Source organism: Solea senegalensis, linkage group LG3 (genome assembly GCF_019176455.1).
Source record: "Solea senegalensis isolate Sse05_10M linkage group LG3, IFAPA_SoseM_1, whole genome shotgun sequence".
NCBI lineage: Eukaryota > Metazoa > Chordata > Actinopteri > Pleuronectiformes > Soleidae > Solea > Solea senegalensis.
In genome coordinates this window covers 9,530,907-9,551,006 of record NC_058023.1, presented here as the reverse complement: position 1 = coordinate 9,551,006, position 20,100 = coordinate 9,530,907, and the positions used below count along the sequence as shown (strand labels likewise).

Here is a 20,100-nt window from a genome sequence, read left to right as displayed (position 1 = left end):
ACATTAAGTAAATTACTCTTAATTGCAGTTTTTTGATTATGTGTACTATATGCACTAACTGCAGCCAATCTGTTTTTTTTTGGTTTTTTTTGTTTTATGTAGCTGTATGTACACTATCACCCAGGCAAAAGAAATGAAGTGAGTGTGTGGAGGACATATTTTTAATGTAACTTGCCTCTTTTCTGCCTGTAGCCTTCCTCTCTGCATATGCTGACATTGCTCTGGGAAACCTGCTGGGAACTGTAAGTTCTAGCACTTCAAGCTCTGTGTGTATGAAGCTGAAACACTGTTAAATTGTGTTATTCTATTGATGATCCACACCTGCTGAACCAAACTGTGAGCTATCTATGGGTGACAAATGAACTTGCATTGCTCTCTCTGAGCTCAATCAACAGTAATGACCATTCATTCATTTAGCAGTGCCACCGCAATTAGACATAAAGTAGTGTCATTCACATTACTTAGGAGTGAGTGGAAAATTTCCTGTATGAAAACAAAAGCTGAGTGGAAAATTCAGATTCAGAAATTCATCAAAAAACATTCATTCAGATTTGTTTCTTTCCGGAGTGAACTTGTAAAGGCTTTATACATGCATTCACATACAGTATAGAATAATGAGCCTCACATACATGCACACATCACTCTTCAGTTTTACTTCTTTAATTTCACTTGAAGAACTTGGACTATTATATGTAAGTCAGTCAGTCAGTCACCAGAGGGTCGCGGGGGGTGCTGTGCCAATCTCAGCTACATCGGGCGATAGGCGGGGTACACCCTGGACAGTTCGCCAGTCCATCCACACACAAGTAGAGACAAACAACCATTCACTCTCACACTCACTCCTACGGTCAATTTAGAGTGTCCAATTTACCTATCCCCACATTGCATGTTTTTGGACTGTGGGAGGAAGCCGGAGTACCCGGAGAGAACCCACGCACACACGGGGAGAACATGCAAACTCCATGCAGAAAGGCCCTTGTTCCAACCGGGGCTCGAACCCGGGTCTTCTCGCTGCAAGGCGAGAGTGCTAACCACTATACCACTGTGTGGCCCCTCATATACAGTATGTAGTGTAATTATTACTTTAAAAACTCTGTTCTTCTTGTCCAGGTGGGACTCCCAGCATGCAGTTGGGCTGCTACTCTAACAGCCACACTGATGTTGATGCTGACCGGCAGTTTAGCTGAAAACCGCATCCCAACCGGTCAAGTTATGGCTCCTGAACATAACCTGCACTCTCGTAGCCTGTGGGCAGCTGCGAAGATCACAGACAGAGAAAGCACTGCGTAGTGTGAGGACACACAAACGCACACTACACATTTCACACATTTACATTCACTTCCTGGAGACTTAATATACCTGTTACTTCTTAGCTCAACTACAGTACATACATATGTTTAATCTATAATGTTTTCTAAATAGATTTTTAGACTTTTAGTGATTTTAGTTGACATCAACTACAGACCTTATACCAAAAATGTGTTCCTAGTGTATGTAAATTGATTATTTCGAGTTAATGGTCTCAACCCTAGTTTCAGGTCTTCTCCAATAGCACATGATATTGATAGTGTAAATAAGGTTTCTATTTAGAGGAAAATAGGTGATAAAGCACAGCACATATGAGAAGACACCAGTGTGAATGACAGCTGGTATCATCCAAAAGGTGCCTGGTTGCAGGTGGCACTGGCCAAATGCACATGCACATTCAAGTGATGTCAACATTTTAGTGATGACCACGGACACAAGGTGACAGTGTAGCATGGGCAAGATTAAAATGCTACTAATATCTATGAAAACAAAACAAAAAGTTTCTATTTTGTGCTTAGTGCAATCTGTTTTTATCTATTATAGCTTGCGTCTCTGCATCCATTTTCCCACATAATGAAAAACAACAAAAGCAAACAATCAAGTTAAAGGGGAAAAAAACCACATTTTAATTAGCATGAAATTAACAAATCAGATCAATAAATCATCAGAAATTGTCAAAATTTTACTATTATCAATAAAAACACGACAAATTCTACAGTTGTTAATATGAACCTTTCCATTATTCTGCATAGACATAACTAAATAGCACTCAACTGGAACTCACTGTAAAAACAAACATTTATCTCATGGCAGTGAGTAAACACAATTGACAGGTAATGTGTCTCTGAAATGGAACAGAGTGTTTGGCTTTTTAAGCCTGGAATTTGAAGGCAACTCATTATAATATTATTATTATTATTATTGTTTGCCATCCATTGTTGAGTCTCTGTTTTCACAGTGCTTCACGTTGCCTGTGTGTCAAGATAATAGTTATTCCCCTTCACCAAACACACATCTTTAAATGAGACCATAACTCGTGTGGTGTACAACCTTCAAACAATGACATATTTTCTAAAATTATTCTTTACATCATGCATTTCTATCTCAGTGCTTTACGTTATTTTTTTTTTTTTATCAACACAATTCTCATTTCTGGGACTATAATCTTACAATGAAGAACTTCACAGACAATGGTGATGAGTTTGGTAACGAGAAGAGACATACAAAAGTGACTTTCAGTCTGGGATTGATCTAGCAATAGAAATTAAAAAAAAATAGAAATTAGAAGTAGAAATACTTGCCCAAATTGAAGTTGTGTTGCTTTTAAGCTGCATTACAAAAACATGAACATTCATATATATATATATATTTTTTTTTACATACTTTCAGTTGAAGATCTGATTGTGAGTGCTATTGTGCTTCTTTTGTCGTGACGGTGTTTGTGTGTGTGCTTGTGTTCATTACGGTATGGAATAAAGGCAGAATGACATGGCTGTTTTTAGTTGGTATATTTGGTGCATGCACACACACACCTCATACAAAGAATACTCACATACACACACACGCACTGGTGGAGTATCTGACAATACTGTAAATATCGAAATGAGGGAGAGGTATCCATTATATCTAACCTAACCAGGAGTAAACCTCAGATAAGTGTGTTTTGTGTCTGTCGATGTCTGTGTATCTTAATGATTTCATGCACAGAGAGATATTTTATGAATTAAAGCGTGCATGCAATTGCATTCATTTCTCTTCAGACATTTTAGCTATGACAGCTGAGAAAATCTCAGTAAAAAAAGTATTTATTCGTAATGCCATGTTAGATCATTCCATTGAGATGATATCTGTGTATGTTGGTGTTGTCAGTGCAAGTAATAATCTTTCTTTGTGGAAAGCCACATAATGTTTTGTTCATCATGCATGTAAACGTTCATCTAAGCTAAGCAAGTGTAAACGGTGACATCGTGGACTATAAAAAAAAAAAAAAAAAATTTTTACTTTGAAGAGAAAAGATTTGTTAATAGGAAGCAAAGGGAGCAGAGCACAAAGATTGACTGTGGTCTTCTTCTGAAGTGAATTACGTTATGTCAGCTTAAAGGGATAGTTTCGCATTTTGAGAAATAGCCTTGTTCACTTGTTTGCTGCCAATGTTATGTCTAAATGGAGCTTCATTAGAACAAAGAAAGTGGAGGGGCTGGGTGTATGAGTCTGGCATTAATAACCTATGTGCACCTATAAAGCTCATTAATTATTATGTTAATTACCTAACAGAAATTGCAAGAAACAAGATGGTCAAAGGTAAAAATGCTTCTTTTACATGGTTTGTGTAGGTGGTTCAGAGCAGGTCAGGTGTGATGAACAGTAGCTCTTTGTTCTAGAGGTCAACCGATTCATTTTCGTTTTAGCCCATTAATCTGCTCCAATAGGACAATTTTACACTCAGTATCCACGGACCCTGGTTCCCATAGTGGCTGATGGCTGTGCTGCCTCCACTTGTCCTGTGGAGACCCACATAGATTATCACCCTGCATGAAGGCTCCGCAGCCATGGTTGCCACTGGCTAGTAGCATGTCTAGAACAAATAATGGAACAAATGCCATATTTGCTCATTTAAAGGCCACATTTGCTATGTGAATTTCTCCTGATTATTGTTAACAAAAACAACATGCCATGAAATCACATGATGCAGATTCCACCGCATGTTGAGCTTAGAGGTACATTCAATAAACTTTGTAAATCCCTTAACCTCTGCAAACACACTTGCAACCCATGAACCAAACACTTTTTGCTCATGCATTAAAGAAACATTGTAAATGTCATCACTTCTTTAGTCCACTGAACAAACACTTGCTGCTGCTGCCACCTTGTGGTAATAGATGCACAATGACTTTAGGTCATTGGAGAAGTATGTAAATACACTTAATTTGTTTCTGTGCTGTCCTTTATAAAAACTTTTTTTTGGTTTTAATTTTAAATATTGTTATTGCCTTTTCTTTTGTTGTTTTTCCTTGAGGAGCGGGGGATACGGGGCTATCTGCCGATTAATCTGCTATCAAAATTTCCATGCTTCAACTACTGTTGAATCAGTCGATTCATATTCCCTACACACACTTCAGTGCATTTGATGATTGAGGCTATACAAATAAAATTGAATTCAAGTGAATTGAATGTCCAGCCTGAGCTTTTCAGCTGCAAAGTGGAAACTACCAGGATGTTTCATTGTTAGAATATTGATTATAGTCACATAAGGGATGATTATGAATGACTCATGGCCCACAGAGATTCTTTTTTTGCTGCTCTGCTTTCATATCCTATCATATCATATTTATGTTGCTACCTTGAATTTTGACTGAACCTTGTAATCTTCAGGCAGAGGTTAAATCCCAGAAAGATTTGCACAGCTCTGCTAAAGGTTTACATTAAAGGCTTAATTTATATTGTGTAAATCCCTCAGAAATATCTGCATTCATCCCCATTAGTGTCACACAGACACAAACCATCTACAACTCCTTTAAGTTTCTCTCAACTGACAGATACATTTTCTGAGTGTACTGTACATTGTGTATCTACTGCATGGGTGCTAGTGTGTGTTTACTTGTTTGTGTGTGAGAGACAAACTATGTATGTGCTTGTGTGTGTTTGTGTTTTATGTTCAGAGCAGCCTCCCCAGCACCACTCCCTCTCTGCTCCTGGCTTCTCCTCTGAGGATCTCCAGGAAGCCCAGTTTCGTCAGGAACTCCAGCCTCTGACGGTCAGTGGGCTGCACTTCACAGAACACGCCCTGAGAACCTACACACACAAACATGCAAATTTAAGATAAATTGATATAAAAATGTAAAATTCTGAATATAAAAATGCACGACACGTGACTCTGACACTGGTCACATTAAGTGCTTCATGATACAGCATTGAAACAGTTAGCTCAGATCAACTCATGCTTAGATCAAGAGTGTATCCAGACAGAGAAATTGTAACATCAGTATCTTAGTTTTGTCAGATGTTTTTGTCAGAAGGGATAGTTAAGGTTTGTGAGGTGTGGTTATAGGAGGACACATTATCAATACTGGCTTCACCAAACATGCTGCTTCCATGTACAAGCCTGGTAGCTGTAAGGGAAAAACATTATTTGGCCTTTAAATAAACAGTATAGACCAGCTGCAACTCCCAAATCACAAAGGCCTCTGTGTCACCCTGACACCCATAATTTGTCTACAGAATGTTCCTTATTCTATCTTTGTTCACAAGGGTAGAGTCAATTCTATGCATCAGCAGAGGAAGGCACCAGACTTCTTGACCTGTAGTCTCTCCTCCAAACTAGAGATATTCCTTAACTCTGGGATTCACTGGCAGAATGACAGAGGATGCCCAACTGTTAACATCTCGTTGTTCATGTTCGGCATTGTCTCACTTCTCCTCGGATCTGCGCTGTCTTCAGTAAAGCTTTTCAACTTAACAAAGCAGCAGTAGCCACACACTCGCTTCCTAACTGCCAGCTGGTAAAGATATTATATTTGCAATATCTTGAGAGTATGTTCACTGCTTTAGCCATGTTATCAGTGCCAGCAGGTATCCAGCTACCAAGATCAATGTTGATAATTGTATCACAATTACACAGTACACAGAGAAAAACCTAAACTGTAAGCAAAAAAAGAGCGATGCAGACATGATTGATTGCAATGCCTCAGTGCTTTTTGTCTTTACCATTTGCCTTGAGTGCAGTGAGGAGGGCGATGAGTAGGGTGCGGCTGATGCTGATGTCCACGAGCTCCGGCAGGGCATCCAGTCGCAGCTGGGAGGGGAAATGATAAAGGAGCGAGTCTGGGTACTCACCCTGGTCCTCTTCCATCAGCTGGATCAAGTCCTGCACAGAGAAAAGCAGAGACACAAGGACGTCTGTCCTCACAATGTGTTGCTAATGTTAGAAAGATGTCCTGCAACTTCACTCTGTCCTGAACCGTTCAAACGACAGTAGAGTGTAGGGCTGAATGACTTGGACAAAGTATCTACTGTAATTGCAATTACTTTAATATAACTTGTGCCTATGACTTGATTTGCAATATCATATATATATTTTAAGTTAGGCTTTATTTAAATCTTCACTTACATATATATATATATATAAAACAAATACGTATATATTTTAAAAAGATAGAGCATTACTACATGACATAAAAATATTAACTATTAAACTAATGCAAGGATGAGAACTTTGAGATATTAATTTTTTCCAACATATACTAACTATTAATTTTATTATCAAATAATTTTCTCTATTAATTGATTAGTTTTTTCATCCATTAAAATGCACAAAGTGTTGTAAAATGTCCATCAGTTTTTTCCCAACTTCAATATAAATGTAGTGGTCTTCAGTTTACCCTCATAGAGGGGCAAATAAACCAGAACATGAAGTCCCAAGTTTGATTTTATAAAGTGTTGACAATTAATTGTTGACAATTCATTCTGCAATCATTGAATCAATTATGAATCGATAATTTGCTGCAGCTTTAACGATCAAAAAGTTAATGATTAAATTGAAATCTTTGCAATTTGCATTGTTTCACACTGTGCATTTAACTGGAAAACAATCTCTCTTTTTTTAGCCCTGGTTAGGTGGTGGAAACTGGTATTTGAACACACACAGCTGCCACTAGATGCTACCAATGAGTCCTATTTGACAGACTTACAAATTCAGTAGATCAGGGAGTTTTTTGGAAACATAGAGCCATGATTGGTCTGACAAACTGTGTCATTCAATTGTGTAAAAGTATCAAACAGTTGTTTGGCCACTTTGGCTTTACATAACAGTAAACATTTCAACAGTGAAGTTTTCCCAACTGTGTAAATATGAACGACAGTCAACAAAAGTGTGACTGTCAGTGCACATCATGACGCACAGAGTGGGCTGATAAATCCCCCACACATGTCAGCGAGGGACCATTTGTGTCGCTCACCACCAGCTGTGTTTGGCTCTTTGCCTGAGATCAACACACAGTCACCAAGTTTGTTGCATCCTGACACTTATGTAGTGCCGTGGTGATCCATACAGTTCACTGAAAGCCTTGAGTAGAAGTCAATTCGACAATTTGTGCAGTCTTTGTGTATGTGTTGTTTATCTGTGTTCCATCTACCTCTGAGTGACTTATTAATCCATCACAGAGAGATCCAGATGGTGTAGCTGGAGGTACTGATATGTCTAAACATTTGAATGCATTGTCCTCTCGAGAAGATGTTAGGTGAAATGAATTGCGCTATTTAAGTAATTTTTAGCCTTTTCACCTCCTCATATTCACCTGTGTGTTGGGGTGTGTTGTGCCTCCTTTGGGGGGGTATTTGTCCCTCATGGCAGGTATCCAGCTGGCCTGGCATCGCTTGGCAAACGAACGAACATCAAAGATGCCCAACACACAGCCACATACACCCAGCTCATCCTCCAGGATGAAGCTGTACTCTGGGCACATCGCCAGGCACGGTCCAAGACATCTACGGAAATGAAAAGGTATAACTATAAAAGCAGAATCACCAACCAGTCATGTTGTGTTTTATATGAGTGTGTACTGATTGAATTTACAGCCGTAGAATTATGCTTATGATTTGTAAAAATGGTGTAAGTGTAGCTCCTTTTGGAACTGTCTTTCGGTTTGTGCAGGATTGGTTTGAACTACCTGACATTAGGAGGAGAAGGAGCACAACACTCTCCAATATCTTTCATTTGGATTTCAGGACAAGTTTTAAAACTGTATGTGAATGGCCCCTAAGTGAATATTCCACAAAAGAGTTTAAAAGAAATCCCCTGTGTTGCATTCCTGATGAATTTTTCATACATTATGAGTTCATGATATTTCTTACGTATAACTGAAAGAGTGGGACAGACAGCTGTTGTTGCTGCATAGGCATACAACCTGTGAATATAGTTGTCACTGATGTGGAATGTACTGTAGATTATTACTCTGCCTAATGCCTCGTCTTTCTTTCTTTCTTTTTTCCTCTCACAAACAATTACCTGTCCCCTACGACATCTGGGTGAGCAAAATTGGATTCCTGGCCACCCTGAGTCCTCAGGTGAAGCTGTCGGACCATACGGTACAACTCCATCTGCACACATTTACACAGAAATCGCATCACTTTGATGGATGGTTGTGCTTTTATGTCTCAGTTTCCCCACACCAGTTAAACAAAAAATTCAAAGGTGAATTAACAATCATGGTCCAAAAAACGGTTTACTTTTGTCACACTTTCAATTTCTCCCAATCTCTCTCTAATTTTCCCATTCTAACCCTAACCCTTTTCCCATTCTAATCTCTAATTTTCTACTCATTCTTTATTTATTTTTAAGGAAAAATAACTTTTGTTGTGGTATTAAAATGTTTTTAACTTCATTCAGAGTCTCCAGTGGCGTCTCTGCAGTGAGATTTATACATTGTCTATTTGTCCCATTTAGTGTTGAATTACGTTTGTTGGAGTCTCAGTATATATGTGAGTCTTTCCATATTGTATGTCTCCTCGACTGTGTCCAACCAGTTCCTCAGAGTGGGAGAGCCTTCGCTACACCATTTCCTTGTGACTCCCTTCTTGGTCGCAGCCAGAAGTATTTTGACCAAATACTTGTCCTCACACTGTACATTTTCCCTTGTCAGGTTACATAGATATAACACCTCAAATGACATTGGTAGTTTGTATCCCAGTATTTTCCGCAATTCAACCCATACATCATTCCAGTATTTTTTAACCTTAGTACATTCCCAAAAAATATGAGTATGACCTGCTTTCTGCTCTCCACACTGTCTCCAGCATGCTTGTTGTATGGATAAGGATTTGTTCTAATTTTCAGGAGTAATAAAGAATCTGACTATATTTTTCCAGCAGAATTCTTTCCACATCCTGGAGCTTGTGGTGGTTCGCTGTATATCACATATGTTATACCAGTCCTCTTCTGTTAGTGGTGTCCTACTCTCTTTTACCCATCTGTCTCAAATATACAATGTGGAGGTTCCTCTGTTCTTTACTAGACCTTGATATAATAATGAAATCACTTTCCCAGTGTTATTTTTATATGCCTTACATAATGTTGCAGTCACTTTATTCAGGTCTTTGGGAAGATCTGGTTTGATTTCTTTCTCAAAGAAATCTTTAACTTGGAGATACCTAAACTTGTCAATATCCTCCAAGCCATATTCCCACTTGAGATTCTGAAAGTCTTTAATTTTGCCCCTGTCAATCATTGTACACAGTGCTGTTATACCAATATTTGGTCAAAACTACTGTCAATTGTCAATTGTCCCTGGTTAAAGTCAAGATTTTGATTTCCCTCTCCAATTGTATTTCCTAACCACTGTAAACCATACATCCAGAGTGAATTTGGATCAATTTAGTCACTGATGAAAGCATCCTCTCATATTTCTTTAATATATTCCTGTTTGCTATCATGCTGTGAACATGAAATGCCTCAGTTTAATTTCCTTCCACCTAGCAATGTAATCAGAGTCACACCAATAAACCAAAGGTCGAATTTGTGCTGCATAGTAATATTCTAAAAGATTTAGTAAAGCTAGACCACCTTTGTCTTTGGGAATCTGTTTTCCCAGTTTTCAAAGATGTATGCATCAGGTTTATGGCTACTGCTGTAGAAATGTCGTGTGTGAGAGAGAGAGTACATGCCTTGTCCTTGCCGTGGTAGGGTCTGATGTTATAAAGACGAGAGGTAGGGAAGAGAGGAGGAGGATGACTGAAGAGCTCACTGTTGCTACCTACTGGGAGAAGCATCTAAACACACACACATTTTGCAGTGAACTCACTGATAGTAAGGACATATTAGGACTAGATAGCATAATAACATAGCTGTAATTTACAAATGTAACAAATTTACCAAAGTGTTAAAGAAAAAAAAGGTTTTACCTGCACTTCCCCTGACACGCCTCCTTTGAACACCCATGGCTCTGATTCTACTCCCAGTAGGTCAGCTCCAGTCGTCTTCCCACACCCTGTCACAGCCGAGAACCAAATGTCCAGGGGGGGGGGCGAAATCATGTGGTTAGGGCCAATGAAAGGTTGGCAGAGATGGAAAATGATACATTTGCTTTATTCATGCCAGCATACATCTTATATTACAGGTCCACAACAGATATTGAGGCGATTAATACACTTTTTCCGTAATTTATATGTGTTGCTTCTATTATAAGTGTAACTGGTGGTTAAGTCCCCACTGCACTTGTAACTTCTTGTGTCCTATGCTATAAATGAATGACTGAATTTTGGTTGGCAATAATACAAAATTTACCTCAAGGTGAGGATGATTTGTGCAGCAGAGTCTAGTGGTGGCAGGTTATTTCAGGCACTGATTGGCAAACAAAGATTTTAAAGGTCTTGCCAACTCACAGTGGAAGCAGTTCCTCCAGGAGCCCAGGGTGGAACTGTCACTCAACACTCGGCCATCTAAGTGAGGAAAGAGTGTATTTAAAAGAAACACTTAAATTCACAGAACCTTTTCATTATTCTAAGTGTAGTATTATTTAAGAGTATAGTATGTAAAGAAAAGCATATGTGATACTAAGATATAATGATATTGCTATTTTGAACTACAATATTCTATTGCAGGGGTAATCAATATCTGTGTGTAGTCACTAAGACATCCAAATCAAAATCAACATGTAATAAAATAATATGTTGAATGTTTTTTGTCAATTTGAAGTGGATGTGTTATAAAATTTTCTTTTCTAATGTCAGGTAAAAATAAAGGAAAATATAAATAGGCAACTGGACTTGCTTGAGATAATGGACTGTATGTTGTGATTTGGTGCTATAGAAACTAAATTGATTTGATTTGTGTCCCTACCCAGCCAGTATACGAAGGCCTTTGCCACCAGAGCCATGTTCCTAAGGTCCCACACATAAGGGTAAAGGTCATAGAGCACAGCCCTGTTAGCCCCGCCCACCACACTGTAGTGGAGTTGTGCAATTTCATCGCACAGAGACAAGAACCCAGAGGCCCGACCACGCCACTCATCGACCTGAGGACACACGTGGTCAATGACATTGTGAGTATTGTGCTCTTTCATACACCACAACGAATTTCATGATGAGATATGCACAAAGAACAAACACATACTTTCTGAGGTGCCTTTTTGCTGTTCGCACTGATCGCTTGGCAGTTTGATTTAAGCCAGGTCAGATCCTGTAGTAATTTCTGTGCAGAGGGACCGTGTTCATGAGGAAGATAGTGAAGACCAACCAGCAGCCGCACTTGGGATTCACTTAGTAGGCCCTTCCCACCACAGAGCCCTTGATCATGGGCCTTCTGTCCTCGGTTCCCCCCTGAGGGTCCTACAAGTCTGGATCCAAGTGGTTGACTAGGCAGAATTGACCTCTTCATCTCCCCATCTCGGCCCTCCCTCTCTCCCTTGACGTTAGTAGGTGAGGATGGAGGTGAGCTGGAGTTCAGGGGGAAGACAGGGAGTTTAGCCACGGCTGAGGTCCCTCTGAATGAGGAGGGACCATCAGATCGTTCAGGTGTTTTGCAGTGAGACGAAAGAGCGGAGGAACGCTGGTCTGCTCTTGTGCTCTGCCGACCTGAAATATAAAGTATATTATGTTATGTTTTAAGCACAAATAAGAGGTTATCAGAAGAGAAATGATGCAGTAAATGTATACATTGATTTTAGTGGTCCATTCAAAGATTGTTATAGTCACAAAGCAACTTGGGAAGTGCAAGACTCATCAGGCACAAGCAGATTTCAGTACCTGCTTGCATGTTCAGGGGTTCAGTTAAGGTGTGAATTCACACTGAAACTAACAAATTTAAACTAGGTCGGGGAGTGAAGAACCTGCATTGTTTAACTTAACAATCTAACTAGACAGATTTCAGCCTACAGAGGTTAATATTTCTGGACGTTTCTACCTGAACTGAAGAAGCCTCTTGGATGCGAGGAGAAACATCTTCAGGTTGATCAAAGCAAGTCCAGTTGCCTATATTTAAGCTCCTGAAGATACAGTGACCTGGATGACTGGGAACCTTCACAGACACATACCTGCTTGCAGTGGTTGGTTGAGTTCCTCCATCCAATCATGTAGTGCAGCAGATAGAGATCTGTCCGGACAGTACTCACAATCCTCATCTACAGCACATACAACATGGTGCTATTACATAAGATGATACTAAAATACATTTATTCAAAAATTACACAACAAGGAACACTGGTATTATCAGTCATGTGGGCAGTACTACCCAGCCATACACACACGGTAATGGTTCATCTGTCATATTTATCCACAAACAGAAAAGGAGACACACACCTTTCCTAAAACACAGCTTGTCCTGTCTGTTGAGGTTATTCTTCACACTTATAACTACAGTGTGTAACTTTTGGTGATTTTTGTTGATAATCTGCCTAGTGCTGGGGGGTATTCCATTCATACCAAAACCCGATATTAATTTGTTAATAATATGACACTGTTCGAGGGGGGATGCTTTTCACTGCTGCACCACACACGCAAGGGCTTAGCTGATGAAAGAACTATGGTGGTAATAGCAGTAATGAGCAGTTTACTCCACCTTAGCAGAAAACACTTCTTGGAGTACCAAGAATGTATATAGTTACATTCACACACAACTGGGCCTCGCTCTCACTGGAGCGCTCACTCATGCACAGCCCGCATTGTGTGAACTCATTTGTCAATGGTTTGAATCTGACATTTGTTTATATTTTGAAGTTATACTCTATGGTTTTAATGTAGGACTAACCCTAAAATGCACTGTATGTACAATTGTTCTTTTACTAAACATTAATATCAAAATCATAGGACAAATCAAGAAAAATAAAAAAATGTAAGTTAAGCTTAGTGTTTAGAGGCTAACCATAAAAAGATCATTAACCTGACCTTTCATTGTAAAAAGATATCGGTCTTGTTTTATATACTACTATTACTTTTGTTTGTTTTTTAAATTGACCACACTTAAAGTCAGACACTCTCTACCACAAAAGGGACTGTGCAGTAATTACGTAATCCTTAAAAAACATTTCCTTCCATGTCACAGGTTTCAGTCTGTCCTTCATGTATTTACTTTCCCTTCCTTAAAGACTCAGTCTGGCCTCTCCTGCAGAGAGGGATATTCCTCTCTTCTTGTTTCTTTCTTCATCACACAACGCAATTACTTCTCCATCGCTATCTCTCCGTCCCCACACTTAGTCTACAGGAAAACATCATACGCAACAGTGGTTTCTCTCTTGCTCATTTCCATCCAACTCCCTTGTTGCCTCTGTCTTGCTCTGGCTGTATTCTCATGTGTTTTTGACTGTCAGGGAAAATTTATTCCAATGAGTATGAAGCAGATGTCAAATTAAAATAGAGCAAGAGCAACTGCATAATGAACATTTCTTCAACTGGGGCCAGAATGTATTTTCTGTGAAACTTTAGTTGAAAAGACATTGAGTGGCTTTGTCCTGGACACGAGATTGAGCTGTCTGGTGCTTAAAATTGTGTTTGTTGTCAAGCAACACTAGCTTATTAAACATTTCTGCAGAAACAATGAGACTAACTTCGCATAACCAATGTCTGGCAGATACAATTTTCATTAATTAACTTGGGAAATCTCCTGTTTCATATTCTACCATCCATCCTTTCCATTCCTTTGTCCAATGCCCTCACCTTTCCTCTCCTCTTCTCCAGATCTGTACCAGCTCCCCAGTGTGTGCAGTGGGATGTAGTTGGCTTCAAACTCGCAGTTTGGGTTCAGCAACAAGCCCCTCAGGTGGCTCCTCAGCTGGGGCTCTCGGCCCTTGAATGGCCCCAGGAAGAGACGTCTGGAGTCATAGTCATTAGCATGCAGGTTGTCCCAGATGAGCGGCGGGCGCTGGAGGACAGACTCCAGCTCAGCCAGGCAGTCAACAGACAGTTTCCGAGAGATGACCTTGCTGCCTGTGGGACGGAGAGTGAAGGAAAAAGATTTGAGAAACGGAGAAATCAGAGAGTGACAACAAGGTACTGATGTTTCTGTTCATCAAGCTAGAAGAAATATCACAATTCTGGGGGAGAAAAGGATTTTTAAAATCATCCAAAAAACTTACATATAATATTCTGTAAGCACAATGATCTTCAACTTTGTTTGTCACATTTTGTTTCATAGAAATCACCATTTAATCGACCTCTGCCAACCACAGAGATTTTAAATTCAAAATTCACATTTAATGCAATTAAAACGTTTCTATCCAGGATTTCTTTCTGTGAAAGTAATAATGTTTTTCTACTTCTGTTTTCTATCGCAATACCTAATCAGAGGGTCGTCTGATTAGGTATTTTTATTTTTAGGAAACTAAAATTCAGGTCCTGAAGCAGTCAAACGGGCAAGATAAGCATACTAGGGCACTAAACATGCAACTTCATTTGCATGTCAATTCTCCTCTTTCCTAATTCTGACATGTTTTAGTCATCGATTTTAACACCAGAATGAACAATATATTCTTTTAACCTGCAATTTGCAAGAGAGGGAGAGACAAGAGTGAGTGTGGGTGTACATCTGAGGCTGCACTTTCTGATGCATGTGGGTGTATGAACACCCTACTTTAATTTGTGGTTTTAGTCTGTGGAGGAGGTTGTGTGTGGAAGCTGTCAGCGAATGTGACAACAGGAAATAAGAGACAAGACGAGAAGAAATTGTTCTACAGGAATAAGGCTTTGCATTTATTTCTGACCTGTCCATATTACTGTGATGTTGGGAAGCAGGTCTTCTCCAACAGTCTGCAGGTAGGGAGACTTGGATACACTGGGAGAACACAGAGAACCACAGTATTCTACAGGAACAGAGAGAGAGATCGATGTTTGCTTATTACAATTTAATGTAAAGAATTTTATGTAAACTTGTGGACTACATACACCTCGGGTCCTACCTGTTGGGCAAAAGAGGAAGACAGGTGGTTCCCCCAAAAATCGATAGATCTCATTGGTTACAGTGACCTGAGCATGGGCAAATGAAGAGAAGGCCTCGCTGTCAGCCTGACACAGGGAGTGATCAATGTCATCAAACAGAATGGCAAATGCCTGGCAACCCAGGTCCGAAACCTAGAGAGAGAGAGAGAGAGAGAAGAGTCAACCCTTGAACAAGTTACATGAGTGTTGTATTTATCCTCTTATGGCATGTTCCATACTTGTCTCAGTTTGCGTTTGAGCAGTGTCAGGTCACAGGAAGAAGAGAAGACAATGTCCTGACCAGGAGAGAGGGCGTAAACAAACCTCAGGCCTCTTGAATGGGCCTCTGCTATGAGAGTACGCAGCTGAGCTGAGAGGAGGAGTGCAGAGTTTGAAATTTATAAATGAACAAAAAGAAAATTATTATTTTATTGGCACATTAAAGGGAGGCTGGTAAATTGAGAGAACTAAACTTTTTCAGTCATTTATTACAGTAAATATGTATTTTTTTACCACATAGGAAATTAAGTTTGGCTCTAATATCTCATGACTGACATCGTCTTCCAGAGTGCAATAAAATAAATATACTAATGGACAAACTAAAACACTTAAAAAGTATGATGGCAATGAAAAATAAAGCTACAATATTCAATTTCAAAATTGTAATAGTCACTATTCTCCCTCATCAATGTTAGACTCAAAAATAGACTAAACAGACTTAAAAAGAAAAGAAGGACGTGACTGAAATTCATAGTTCTCACCCTCCTCTTCAGGTGAATAGACTTCTCTCCACAACAGTCTGTGTTTTAAGTCGTCTTTGGGACCATACAAGTAGGTGTTCAGCCCCCACTGTTGCATCCTGGGGGACAAAGATATTAGTCAGAAATAAATCTAAATCTGTGAATCAGGAGAATGGTGGAAATTCATAATCAGAATCGCGATCAGCTTCATTAGCTAAGTCCACATACAGTACAAGGAATTTGTAGTGATGTTACATATGAAACACAATCACTTTATTCACTTCAAATTCATTTCACATATCAGATGCAGCCACTCAATTTACAAGATGCAATGTTTCTCCTAGAATTTTTGGCAGGGGTGTCACAACAGCAGAGTTTTACATTAAATGGCCTAATAATCATTGTAGATGTTGTCGTTTGTGTCTTAATTTGACAAATTTGACAAGCTAACACTGAGTTGCTTCATTAATATTGTTTTTTCTTTGGTTTTTTTTATTCAAATTTCATATTTCAAATTTTACTAAACTAAAGGGGGGGTCTAGAAACAAACAAGAAAATTGATCCAGGGTATCGATCATGGCCACCTCAGTTACAGGAAATGACCTCCTGAATTATAAATAGTGCATAGTACTAGGATGGAAAATTGCTCGACATTTTCATCATACACACGGTAACCGATACAATACATGGGTCAGCTCTTATTGTCATTTGAGTTGCCCCCTGGTGGCTAACAGTGTCTTTCATCCTATTGCCTGGGCTTCACCTTTCAAACCAGAAGAATATGTCAATTTTTCTATACAGTCTAGGTTTCTGCCATCAAGAAAGTTTTGGGTTTTTTTAAATTAAAGGCTTAGTGGGCAGATTGTTATTATTTTCTCTCTCTCTCTCTCTCTCTCTCTCTCTCTCTGTCTCTCTCTCTCTGCTTCTCTTCCTGGACAGATGGCCTGTAAGTCGCCTCCACAATGATGCAGCATACCTCTCTCAAGCACACACACACACACACACACACACACACACACTACTGTAGATGCATCCAAAAGCCCCACTCTGCCAAAACTTATGCAACACTCACACAATGTACAAATTCAGCCTGCCCCCCTCACACTTGAGTCTAAAAAGGAAAATCTAAAAATAACCCTGGAGCGCACACACTCGCTCACTCAGCTGCCGCTACACTGACAAAGTTTTTTAAGTCACAGTCATCCTCGTGGTTTCGTCATAGGGCATTGGGTGGGCTGTTCAACAAAAGTGTGGCTGCCTCTGTGCATGACATATTATCGTGGCTTTAACTGACTGATGCACTTAATAATTTTAATGACACAGTAGGTTAGAGTGATTCAAATTTTGTATCACAACTAAAATATCTCGAAATGACTTGATATCCAATTGCTCAATTCAGGAAATATTAGTGATACCCAACCCTAAATAATATAATTCATACTTAAAAGTGTTCTTGTATTTGTGTGCTTGTTGATTTTCACGAATAGATGACAGATGATTTAAATGGTGCTTTGACTGAAATGATGTGTAAATATTCTACAGCGGTTCAGTGTGATGGAAATGCCTGATGCAGAATGAAAGAGTGGCTCACCTGAGCTCAGAGAGAGTGGCTACAGACTTACCAGTGAAAGAGAACTTTCCTCTGGTCCATAGACCATGGCCTCCCATAGAACCCTGGATAGGAAAAATAAGAAATGAGCATGAATGGATACCAGGGTAGGAAATTAGTGGGGGCTCGCTGCAAAATGGCCATGAAATATCTGAAGCTGTCCTCGAAATTCACATGATGGGGGCTTTTAATGCCCCCGGAAATTAGGTAGTGTTGAAGCCTGAGTCAAAAAATGCCCTGTAAATGTAAAAAAGTGATGTAGGTCTGCAGATTAAATTCTAACAGTGATTAAGTTTTTTCTTATTTCTTTAACTTGTACTTTAAGTTGCAAATTGAACTTGGTTAGTAATAGTTTTATATGTCTCATAATTTATAATGATCATGGTATTTCAAATCACTATGGAAATAATCCATACCGAGCTCACTGAAACAGCACCATGGACCAAACACATGCATCACATGTTTGAATGCTTATCACACCTATAACTCGGTTGGTAGGTGTTTTAATACAGTATATAACATTTTTGTGTCATAGTTCCATATCACTACACATGCAAGTAGCTCCGGGGTGGCTTCTCTTGTACTTTTGCAATGCAGTTAGAAATTTACAGCTACAGGTCATGTAATAAATGCAGCAGCACCATGGACAGCGCCCAGACACAATGTTTTGTCTGTCCTGAACACAAGCTATCGTATGATTACTAAGTAGGGCTGAATGATTGTCATTGTGATTTGCCTAATGGGTATTGTAAATGTAGTTTGATTGATATATCCATCAATTTTCTACCATGTTATCTACTGCTTTACCACACAAAACAATCAATTACTACACGAACTACTCTATATACCAATACAAGGGTGAAAACATAAATATATACATTGTTTCCAACATGTCTTATTTACATTTACTGAACATAGAACAGAAATTAGATTGTGTCATTTGGAAGTATGATTTTGATTTAAAAACATTTTTTCAGCCCAATTACGTAAGACTATTGTGCTTAATTGACTGTAAACTGATGAAAACTTGTTGATCGGTGTTTCTCAAACCTGGAAAAGATGTCTTGTTTTGTCCACAAACCAAAGTTTTTCATCTTGAATGATTTCTTTGTCAAATTTAAAAAGCTGAACAATCAGAAAGCTTGTTTTAATCATTTAATATATATATATATATATGTATATGTATATATATGTATATGAATCAATTATCAAAATTGTTTCTGCAGCCCTAACATATCTTGATTTCTTGAATTAAAGAACTAACAGTATACCATATATATGTATATATATATACATATACTGCAGAAACATGTACTGTTTTTTAGCTCATATATAACACTGCAGCATTTAATCACAACTGGACATTTATCAGCTGTTTATCATTTATCATAGTGTGCAGCATAAAGCAGAGGTCACATGGTCATATGGTCACATGCTGTCTGTGTTTGTCAGAGTCATAATTCATCTCTGGCTGCATTGGTTTAGAAATGGGAGCACCTGCAGGGTCCTGCTTCCACCTTTGTGGTTTGAATAATTCTGCAGTCTGTGTGTGTGTGTGTGTGGGTGTGGGTGTGGGTGTGTGTCAGTATTTGTATTATAAGTGGGTCATGCTGGAGTATTGACTCACTGGTGGTCAGGATGTCAAATTAATTAACCATAATGGTTGTTTGAAATTGCTCTAATAAACCTCCATGTGAGTCTTTTAATATGACATTTCTTTTTTTTTTTTTTAGTTTTGGTTCAATTTCATACCGAAATGATTGCTTGTCCTTGACGTTGAGGATTTAAAATTTTAGGATGTGAATTTAGTCCATTAACATTGAGCATGCTGAATATATATTCCTATTTGAATATTTTAAATCTTGAAAATGTGAAGCCCTATTTATATCACTTTTAAAATACACATGAACATTAGGTATTAAACATTTTTTGACTAGTAGAATTCAGAGGGAAAATATCCAGAAATATAATGGCTTTTAAAAATTCAAATTTGTTCACTGTTGTCACCTTTATTATTATGATGATGATGATGATCATCATCATCATAACCACCAGTCTGTATTTCCTTCCTCAGGCTTTGAGCCAAATCAACATCACTGCCTTTCAGCGGCTGTTTTTGATCTTCACATCAAGCCTGACTGATCATCACCATCATCTCATTTAGACCTTCACATCGCAACAATGTCGCTCTTCATCTTAACACGCGTTATACCAGTTCCACGCCCCCTTACAGTAGCTGACAATACATGGGCTTCCAAATGTAGGTCAATTCAAAATCCACTCCCCTAGGTGAGGAGGAGGAAAGAAAAAACACACACATGACGTGACAGGAGGTCAGCTCTTTATTCGGCTGCTCTTACCTTCCACCACACCACAAAGAAACGGACTCGTCTTCTCCATCCTCTTCTCTTCGCTTCCAGACGTCTCCTAAAAGAGCGAAGGAGGACGAGATGCTCTCCCCGTCCGATAGCTTATATACCGGCTATAGTCTTCATGATGCCGCCTCCCCCTTCTCTCCTTCTTTCTCTGTCTCCCTCTCTCTTC

At 39.0% G+C, this 20,100-nt stretch overlaps 2 protein-coding genes across 5 annotated transcripts in view; one reads left to right on the top strand and one right to left on the bottom strand.

Moving 5' to 3' along the window:
* The window catches only part of si:dkey-183c6.7 (urea transporter 1), a 27,884-nt gene extending 13,349 nt beyond the window's left edge, over nucleotides 1-14,535 (top strand). Inside the window, exons 7-11 of one of the 3 annotated variants that reach the window (XR_006360103.1) lie at nucleotides 193-242; nucleotides 1,111-1,291; nucleotides 4,973-8,391; nucleotides 11,145-11,342; nucleotides 13,972-14,535. Coding sequence is in view for 1 of the 3 variants with exons in the window: in XM_044021884.1 (XP_043877819.1) it covers nucleotides 193-242; nucleotides 1,111-1,290 (230 nt within the window). In the remaining 2 variants the exon portion in view is untranslated. Of the gene's footprint in view, nucleotides 1-192; nucleotides 243-1,110; nucleotides 1,292-4,967; nucleotides 9,163-11,144; nucleotides 11,343-13,971 lie in introns of those variants that run through there. The other 2 variants (XR_006360104.1, XM_044021884.1) reach the window with 2 other exon arrangements.
* Nucleotides 1,911-20,100, bottom strand: si:dkey-183c6.8 (protein O-GlcNAcase). Of its 2 annotated transcripts, XM_044021876.1 has the most exons (17): nucleotides 19,917-20,100; nucleotides 17,570-17,621; nucleotides 15,969-16,066; nucleotides 15,447-15,577; nucleotides 15,189-15,360; nucleotides 14,994-15,092; nucleotides 13,951-14,220; nucleotides 12,333-12,419; nucleotides 11,414-11,874; nucleotides 11,141-11,315; nucleotides 10,684-10,740; nucleotides 10,204-10,289; nucleotides 9,967-10,071; nucleotides 8,312-8,403; nucleotides 7,602-7,791; nucleotides 6,013-6,172; nucleotides 1,911-5,100 (listed from the first exon to the last, which is right to left on the bottom strand). In XM_044021876.1, exons 1-17 carry the CDS (start codon nucleotides 19,954-19,956, stop codon nucleotides 4,964-4,966), a joined length of 2,412 nt encoding a protein of 803 aa, XP_043877811.1. In that variant the 5' UTR covers nucleotides 19,957-20,100; the 3' UTR covers nucleotides 1,911-4,963. The 2 variants fall into 2 exon arrangements, with proteins under 2 accessions (XP_043877811.1, XP_043877812.1); XM_044021877.1 differs by lacking the exon at nucleotides 1,911-5,100 and having other exon boundaries at nucleotides 6,142-6,204.